This window comes from Neofelis nebulosa, chromosome 9 (genome assembly GCF_028018385.1).
Source record: "Neofelis nebulosa isolate mNeoNeb1 chromosome 9, mNeoNeb1.pri, whole genome shotgun sequence".
In the NCBI taxonomy this organism is placed as follows: domain Eukaryota; kingdom Metazoa; phylum Chordata; class Mammalia; order Carnivora; family Felidae; genus Neofelis; species Neofelis nebulosa.
The window spans coordinates 93419675-93429277 of NC_080790.1; the positions used below are offsets into that span (position 1 = coordinate 93419675).

Genomic DNA, 9603 nt, shown 5'->3' on the forward strand with positions numbered 1-9603 from the left:
TGTTCATGATCCATTTAGCAGGCTCTGACCTAAGAAGACTTCACACACTTACCCCATCATACAAACGAAGAAACTGAGGCTTGGAGATGCTGAGCAGCAGCGCAAATGTGAGTCCAGTTCATGGGTCTGCAATGCCCATTTTTTGAACTTCATATTCCTCTGACAGATCATAGTCTCCCAGCAAGAGAAAAGGTGAGATATTACACTAAACTAGTGGTCTTCCAGCCTTAGTGAATATCGGAATTGTCATGGACAGCTTGTTTGGTCTCTGGTGGGGCCTGAGAATCTATACCCTTAGCAAGTGCCCAGGTGATGGTCCAGAGAACTACTGCTCTTGAAGTGTTCTAGAATGCATGTGGAAATAGGGATCAGTCTTTGAAGACTGTCATTCTCATGCTGCTTCCCAGGCTTACAGCTCCTGATGTCCCGAAATGGAAACACTGGCCCAGCGTCCAAGATTATGATCTCTTCTTTGTATTTCAAAAAATGCCATAAGCTAGCATGAACAGCCACCACCAAGCTTGTCAATGTTTCCTACACGAGCGTGGATGAAAAGAGGGACCAGCTGTCCCTGCTGTATGTGGAGAATGCCACACTGATGTGTGATGGAAGTCCCATCTCTAGGCAGAAGGCCCTGGGCGAGTTACTCAGCTCTCTGCTCTCCTGCCTATTCTGTGTCAGCACAGTCCACCACCAGCCCAGGAAGCACCTAGAAATGGATGGCCAGATGAGCATCCTTGTTGTGACCTATGGGATAATGAAGTTTGAGGGCTGCCCACAATGCAACTCCCACCAGACCTTCATCTCAAAAGCACTCCCCTGGCCACCACATGCAGATAGGTCTCACAGCCGTTGCTCCAGGTGGAGAGGGACTTGAGAACACCCTCCACATGGTCTCTAAAGTGGAGGCCCCACTTTCCTGGTGGTGGACAGGGCTGCTGCAGCTCTGTGGTGTCTGAAGTTCAGACCTTGAGTATTAGCTGCCTATCTGCTGAGTAATTTGCAGTTTGCTAGGATTCCCTTTTAACAAGCTATTTTTCCCCTTGCCCTATAAAAGGACCTAGTCCTGAAATGCTGAAAAATAAAGATGCAATGGAAATGTTGCCAATTTTGTGTGGTTGACATTGGAGAGGGTGGGTTGGAGGAGTGCTTGGGGGAAGTAAGACACCTATGGCAAAATGGGAGGGGCCCGTGGCCTTGGCCAGGCCCCACACACAGTTCAGACACATGCACACACATGCACACATGTGCACAGCATTCCTTAGTGAAAAAGCTCATCTTCAGGCTAGAGCAGAAGATTCAGGCAAATACCTTTGCCTTTCCACTCCCACGTGACCCTGGCAGGAGAAAGAATATTCTGGGAATTGTGCTAGTCAGTGAAAATAAGCCAACTGGCCACCTGACTCACCTCCCTCTCCCACCTAGCAGGTGACAACTAAACAGTGCCTGCAGAGCACAGGCAGGGAGCGGGGCCTTCACTTTACCTGAGGGTGGCTCAGCCAGGGGACATCTTCCTGTCTGCATTGACTTTAGGTCACATCTACCTTTCCATTTATTGGTTTTCCCCAGAACAGTTTCAAGCCCATTTAAGGAGGAAGCCTCATTTTAAGGAGGAAGCAGATTAAGTTTCCCGATGTTCTTGAGAAGTCAAGGAACAAGGTCTTTCCAGCTTTGCCTCAATGGAGCCTTGATGGGCAGGAGAAATTCCCTCCTTAGGACATGGAGGGTTTCTGCATTTTCTGTCCTCTGCCCTTCGAGGACTGTAGAAACCTGTGGGGTTCTGAGACATATGCCAGCTAAGGAACTCCCTATCCCCTCTGGAGACTCAGGCCACAGTGGTGGTAACACTGTTTCCTCATCTCTGGGTTTCCCAGCTATCTGGGAATGTCTTGAGACCAGCCATTCTGCTTTCCCTATGCCATCCAACACAGCAGGAACCAACCGCATGTGGCTATTCAGATTTAAAGTAATTAAAGTGAAATAGAAACGCAGCTCCTCAGCCACATGAGTATGAGTATGAGTATAAAGTGCTCAGGAGTTGCAGGTGGCTGGTGGGACATGTCTGCCTACAAGGGCTCCTCTGCAAAGACTGATGCCCTCCTGTTCTCAGCACTGCGGGCCACAGCCCCTACCACTCCCCTCCTCCCCCATTTCCAGAGACCACAAAGCAGTGGGGTTTACTGAACTGCAGCATAAATTGGGCTGAGAGCAGGGTAACCAACTAGTGTTTGCAGGATTTTATTTATTGTAGCACTGAAAGCCCACATCCAGGAACCCCCTCGGTCCTGGGCAAACTGGGATGGTCAGTCTACCAGACTGAGACCCACAGAGCAAATAATGTCTGATGGGGCTGTTCCTGGGATGGGGCCAGAGGGCAGCTCATGCTGCCACACATGGTTTCTTCAGTGGAGACACTTTCACCAGCACCCTAATGACACCTTATGCTCACTTCTAGATGAAACAGTCCTGCATTCACCTTAATTCTACTTCCCTCCCCAAAGCCTCAAGCATGAGTAGAAGGCTCTGTGCATTGCCCCTTCCCTCAGCCAGGTCAACCACCATCTTGGAGGAGGCAGAGGCGCCCCTCTGACCTCCTGAACCCACCACTGTCACCTCTGAGTTTCTCAACCCTGAGCCTTTGGAGGTGAATGTTCTTGTAGGGGGAGTTTGCTTTCTCTGAACTAGTGATTTTTTCCTCTCCTGTGAGTGGGTTCTGAGGGCTTTCACATCGCTGAGGTGTTCTGCCCTTGGAGAACAGACCTCTTTTTCTGGGGGGCTCTTGCTCCCCTAGGAACTCAGGAACCCTGAGGACCATCTCCACATTCCTGTTGGCCCTTCCAATCACCCAGTTCTGGAGATGCCCTCCAGGCTGGGCTCCCTGCTCAGTCCCGTGTCAGCCTGGGATACTGACCCGGGCTTCCTCCTGAGTACAGGCTCACCTCAGTGCAGCAGTCACTGCCCATCCTCCTACCCTGTCCCCTCAGTCTCACTGGCTGTCCATCTAGTTCCCATGGTTCAGACCCCTTTGCTCCATGTCAGAGGGAAGGGAGACCATTCCTAACATGGCAGCAGTGTCCTCCCTAACCCAGGTATCCCAGATCGGGGCCACAGCCTGGGCTCTAGGTCCTTTCAGTCTGCATTCAGTGGGGACTTGTAGACCCCAGACCATCTATGTCAAGCTAGGCAGACCCCATTGAAGCTCCTTTTCTCTGGGCTAGGGGTAAGGGAGGTGGGACCTCACCACACTTCCCTGTTGAGGGGCCTTGGAGCTGTGGGGGGCAGCTTTCTCTCAGGAAATCTCTCCCCCAAAACATTCAGCTCTCCCACTCTCTTCACCCTCTCTCTCCTAACTTATGAAGCAATCAACACTCACACCCTGATGGCCCCATTTGGCAGACATGGGGGCCTGAGGTCTCCTGGCTGTTGCCAGTCTGATTGGATGGGAGGTGGTAGCTCCTGCCATCACTTAGATGGTTGATATACAATGGGGAGGGGATGGAAATTGTTAGTTTATTCATCTTCCTTCATCCCTCCATCTCTTCCTTCCTTTCTCCCTCCCTCTCTTCCACCCTTCCATATATATTTTTGTGATTTGCCTGTTCTTTCTTGTGCTATTTTTTCTCTTATTTTTTTTTCCTTACTGATTTAAGGGTTCTTTAGATAATAAGGAAATACTATGCCTTTCCTTTGTTGTACATACTTTTCTCTAGTTTGTTACTGATGAATACGTTTGACTGCATGTAAAATGGCCCCCAAACAACAGTGGCTTCAAGAAGATGGAAGTGTATTTCTTGTTTCCCCTGAGAAACCAAAGGTGGTCATCCAAGGCTGATGAGGGGCTTCATAAGATTGACAGGCACCCCAGGGCCTGCTTTCCATTCCTCCACCCCTTGCATGTGGCCAAATAAGCCTCATGGCCCAATAGTTTTTAGAGTATCAATTCTTACACCTGCTTTCCAAATGGCAAGGTAAAGGAAGGTTTGGTGGGAGAAAAGAAAGATTGGCTGCCCCAATCTTTCAAGGAGATTTCTCTGATGTGTCTTCCTCATATCTCTCACTGACCCCATCGGGTCTCAGGGCACACTATGAGGTCTAGGGAAGGCTGGTCTTTCATTTGAGTGCCTTCCTCAACTGAATCCACTTTCTATTGTTCCTGAAAGAAGGGAAAATGGATATTCGGAGGCCACTAAGAGGTCTGTCCTAGTGCCCTTCAGAATGCCATCTTTACTTTTAATTTCCCAAACCTGTTGTCCCACAGGAACACCCACAGCTGCTGTCTCGAAGCTTTTCCGGCCAACATGATTCTCAGACTCCAGAGATTTCACATCAAGCTCTCTGATGGCCTGATGGGACTCACACCCTCTATCCAGGGCTGAGGTGAAGCAGGTGGCATCCTACCTCACCCCTTAAGGACAAGGGCTTTCAGATTTGAAGCCCATCTCCACATCAGTCTCTGCACTAATCCTCCTAGCCCATTCTACTCTCCTCCCTATGGAACAGAGCTTGAGTCCAAAAACCCCACACTGGAACCTCATGGTTTGGGACCTTACTTCCAACCTCACGTGTATTTTACCCCGTCTCAGCTGAACTGTTGTCTGCATGGCTTGCTATGCCATGCAGCTATAGGACTGATTTGACCACTCGTTATATGTGGTTTTGAAACTGACTTTTTTTTTTTTTTTTTTTTTTTACTATTTTGATGTCTTGCCTCCTGATTAGACTGTGAATTCCTGAGGGCACCTGGGTCTACTTTGGTTCCCCAGGGTACCACAGCAGAGCCATTCCCATATAACACACTGTCTGCCCCTGTTGCAAATCTTCGTCCTCATTTGGGATTAGGTTTCCCTGGTGGTCTAGTGGTTAGGATTCTGCGCTCTCCTTTGAGATTAGGTTTTGCTGTGGTAGCTGAAACCCACCCCAAACCAATAAGGTCTTCTAGATAAAATTTCTCATTTAAAAAGAAGAATTAGTGTAGGTAAATTAGGGCCATTTGAATGGTCCCACATATCATCAAGGATTCAGGCTCCTTCCAGTTTAACACAATCCTATCTCTAGGGTAAAGCTGTCTCCATGGCTCAGAATGAGCCAGAGCCAGTGGTCAGGCCACCTTAACTGCGTTCCAGGAAATGCGAGGAGGAAGGAAGGGTCTATGAAGGCAAACTCCTCCCACAAGTCCCCTCTGCTTTCCCATCACTAGCCAGAACTTAAGTGATACATCAAACCCTCTTTTTGGTGGTTACTTTGTCCTTCTCATTGTCAGGCTTCAGAAACTACAGAAGGGGAAGGGTGTGGGGAGGAAACTGCCATCTGTGCCACCACACACATCAGTATTCTCCTTCTCAAAAGTTCCCATTCCAATATTCTAGCCCACAAACCTCTCCCAAAACTAGCACACTCTTGTCAAAGAAAATTTAACTGGGAAGCTACATGGCCATGAGATCTCCTTTATTAGTCACAGGATGATAGAACCTTCTAGTTCTCTATTCTTTTTTTACATTGGGAAAATGCAATTAGAGTTGACCTTCAGGGTCAATAAAACTAGCTTCTAATACTGATGCCTATTCCCCCCACCTCAGTATGTCTCCCTCTTAAAAGCAGTTCATCCCTCTTTATAAGAGTAGTTAATACAGCTGCTTCATTTATAAGTAGTTATTAACTAACTCCTTAGTATTTCACCTGTTGGTATTCATTCAACTCAGCTCAGGTTCTGAGGTAGGACCCAGCCATCTGTTAGGCAATTCTGATGTACTCTAAAAGTGAACTACAGGTTAAAACACCCAGGTACTTGGGAATAAAACACCATTCCCAGCCTACCCTGAGATCTGGGTAGAGCCCCAACTCCAGCACACCTGAGCCAGGTAAGTGCTCTGTCCTGGACCTCACACCTTTGCAGGTACTTTGTACTAAGCTTCCTGCCTCTAATCCTCCTTTGATTCCTCCTGCCTCAAAATCTGGACAAACACATTGAGCAAGGGAAAAGAGGCAACATTTGTATTGTTTTATTTGTCAGAATTTCCAGAACCAGGATATCAACTGAACAAGTAGAAAAATAGAAAAGTTTACTACTTTGAAAAGGCATCTATGACAAACAAGAATATGCTCAGAAAGGGGCTCATGGGACTCCAGAAAATGCAAAGTTAAGATGGGGTGGTGTGGCCTGGAGTAACAGAAAGGAACTTATGTCTCCACATTTTGAGATCTATGTTTCCCTACAGAGCTGGGACTGAAACAGAGACCTTTCTTGCCTCCACTAGCTGGCCCAGTCCTGGAACCGGAAGCAGTCACTTGCTATTTTCCACACTGTGTTGCTGGGTGAGGCCTGGGCGGTCAGGATGAAGTTCTGGTTAAAGTCCCGTTGCTTGTTGCCCTCAAACTTCACTGTCCCACAGATCACAACGAGGACTGTAGTCTGGCTCGGGGTGGCTTCATCGTGGACAGGCTGGCAGTCTACCACGTTGATTTGGAACTCACTAGAAGGTAACATTTCAAAAAACTCACTCAAGGACTCTTGTCCTGAAACAGCATTTCCATTCCACACCAGGGTGGCTGTGCCCATGTACAGGCGGGACAACAAGCGCCGCCGCTTATCCATGGTGGTATAGTACACATTGACGAACTCCTCAGCAGCTCTGCAGGCCTGATCCACGTAGGTCTTGAAGTCCACCGATGCCATCTCTGGCCCTGCTGAAGGAAGCCTCTGCCCAGGTGCTCCTGCGCCCGAGGGAGCCGGGGCTGTGGGGCAGGAAGGTTGAAGAGAACCCATGTGAATGCCCAAGTTCATTTTGCCCCAACAATGGAGCAATTCTCCTTTTCTATTACAATTCTTCCTTTTCAATTACATACCGTAGAGAAACGACTCCAGGCTCAAATTTTGCCAACATCTAATTTTACTAAACCTCAGTTTGCTCATTTTAAAATCAAAGTTGTAACATGAGAATCAAATAAGATGTTGTATACCGAGTGCTTAAAAAGCCTGACACTTACATGATCAAAACATCGTAGCTATTACTGTGAATTTTAAAAATCTCATTTTATAAAAGGTAGTACATTTGACTATGGAAGGTCACTTTTTCCTGGAAGTGTGGATCAGGTGTGACTGCCCGTAGGGCAGTGGAGAAGCAGCAGATCCTGGATAAAGATAGTGGAAGGAAACAGTGGCCCAATAAAGATCAATCAGATGGCATATGCTCCTCAGCTGGGGACAGTCTGAGAACGCCTATCATGAACTCACCCAACAGATACTGGGAGAGTAAAAAGAAGGCAATTTTCTTAAGAGAATAAGAGAACAAATGTCACTAGGACAGTACCAAAATGGTGGTCACGACGCTCATGACAAGCAAACCAGTAGCTGAATGGGAATGAGAAGGGAAGACACCTGGCTTCTGTGAACACTAATACCTACCAGGCAAGTCCTGTGAGCCACAATGGAAAGACAGGTTAGAATCAAGCAAGTTCTATGGGATGGAGGGTGGGGGATGGTGGCATCAAAAAAGAATCTCAACTGTAGCTGAAATGTCACAGTTCTTAAAAAAAAGTGCAAAAGCATAAAGAAATATTATTTGCTTGTCTCAGAGTATGGTACAACTGTCACAGTTCCCTGTTCCTTTTTGTGTCATTAAAAGATTTCACTAGAAAAAATTAATGAGAGAACATTACTAAAATAATGGATATGTTTGGATATACAAACTTAAAACATTTTTTTATTTCAAAAATCTTTTTTAAAAATATCAGGTTATGAAAAATAGATACAAGATTTCACATAGAGTTGGGAAAGAGTCCCTTACTTTTAGGGCTGAGAAAGGTGGAGGCCTCTGTGTCAAGAACTGTGAAAAGCAGTCAAGGAGCTTGGTCCTGGAGACCAGCAAGGACAGGACCAGGCACAGTTAGAGCTCTTCCCACTCCCTCCACCAGCTTAAAGTCAAGCCTCAACAGACAGACCCCAGCTGGGAATCTGCTGTGCACTTTATTTACATGCATCATCTCATTTACTGCTCACCATGAAACGATGAAAGAATCTCACAAATGAGAAGGGAGAAACCCAGGGGATGGATTAAGGTCCTGACAGTAAGTACACTCTGATTTATCATTTATAAGAACGCGTGTGGCCTCTGAAAATGTTGTCAAAGCTATGCTGTCCTTTTACTTGCTTATTCTGTAAGTCCTCTGCTTAGGAAATCAAGGCTCTAAAAGCACAATTCCAGGCCTGCTGGTTTGAAACCGTCCTTTCACAGGCTTCACTTTCTACCTTGCTGGAATTCCCAACCCCCTGACATCCGTAGTACTCCTCACCCTGACGTGCTCCAGACCCTCCACCATTTCAACTCATTCTCAAAGACGTCCCCTCCTCCACCCTTGCTCAGTTCAGCCAAAGCCACTTTCCAAACACAGCTTAGCAACCTGTCCCGACCCCATACCAGTAGGATAACCACCTCCCTTTCTCATGATTCTGCTACCTACAGAGCTGGCGCCTTGCCCTTTTCTCTCAGATCAGGGAAAAGAATCTTGAAAAGTCAGATAAGAGGCTGTGAAGATGCCGCCTTCTCTCGGAGGCCACACCGTCAAGTTCTTTGGCGCTGGACCAGAGAGGATGCAACAGGCCTTATTTCTGGCGGTGAGTCGCTTTTCATCAAACACATAAGGCCCGCCCACGCTAACCATCTCTGGCCCGAGACCTGCTCCAGTGCACGGACTGGTCACCACAAAGCGGATTCACTGCCCAGCACTTCGCACCGGCAAACACCTGAAGCAGCACAGCAGCTACACTACCAGGGAAAGAACAAAACCTGGCTGCTTCCTGACAATGGGGGGGGAGGGGGGGAGGGCGTGGGGAATGCACGTGGCAGAGATCTTGGGAGACCCTGGGAGCCTTGGGGTCTTCAGATTGCCAAGCGCGGGGAACCGTGAGGGACACCTACTTGCGTAGCTGGTGACGTCCGGGGTCGGCGGAGAGCGGTGTCCCCGGTAGGCCGGGGTTGGCGACCTCGGTCAAGTGAGCGGCCCGAATCTGCGCGGGCGTCCCTGGTCAGCGGGGCGGGGACCTCGGCCAGCGCGCGTGTCCCCCACTCAGCGTGGGCGGCGGCGCCCCAATCGGGCGCACCCGTTCGGCCCCCAGTTCCACTGAGGGCCGACCCCTGAAGGTCGCAGGGCAGGGCTGTCGCTGCTCCGCACTCCTCCGCCGCTCGCCTCAGGAAGAGCCGGAAGAGCCGCTCTTCTCCCACCCTTCCTCCTGGATCCGCCTAGGTCGCCGGGTTCCCGAAACCCGAGGACTCTTCGCCGCCGACCACGGGTTCCCGCGCGCGGCCCGCGGTGTGCTGCGCAGACTCCAGCTCCCACGGCTCCGCCCGCTCCCGCCTCCCCGTGACGGGCAGCCATGTCAGCCAATGGTACTTAAGGCAGGGAGACTAGCTCCGCCTTGGTGTGGCTCAAAGAAGGTTTTGGCTTCCGGGAGAAGCTCGTTTTTTCTAGACTTCCGCAGAAAATCCGCGCTCGAGTTTTCATTGGTCCAACTAGTCACAGAAACCGGTCCAACTGGTTAGGTGGGATTGTTGATTGGATAAAATGTCCCAGGTCCCGCCTCCTGAGCTAGAGGTGGTTAAGGTCTCT

At 49.0% G+C, this 9603-nt stretch overlaps 1 protein-coding gene across 1 annotated transcript; it reads right to left on the reverse strand.

The window, feature by feature from the left end:
- Positions 1–5984: 5984 nt before the first annotated feature.
- NXT1 (nuclear transport factor 2 like export factor 1) lies at positions 5985–9278 on the reverse strand. The gene is made up of 2 exons (XM_058684727.1): positions 8916–9278; positions 5985–6732 (listed from the first exon to the last, which is right to left on the reverse strand). Exon 2 carries the CDS (start codon positions 6671–6673, stop codon positions 6251–6253), a length of 423 nt encoding a protein of 140 aa, XP_058540710.1. The 5' UTR covers positions 6674–6732; positions 8916–9278; the 3' UTR covers positions 5985–6250.
- Between the last annotated feature and the right edge of the window lie 325 nt (positions 9279–9603).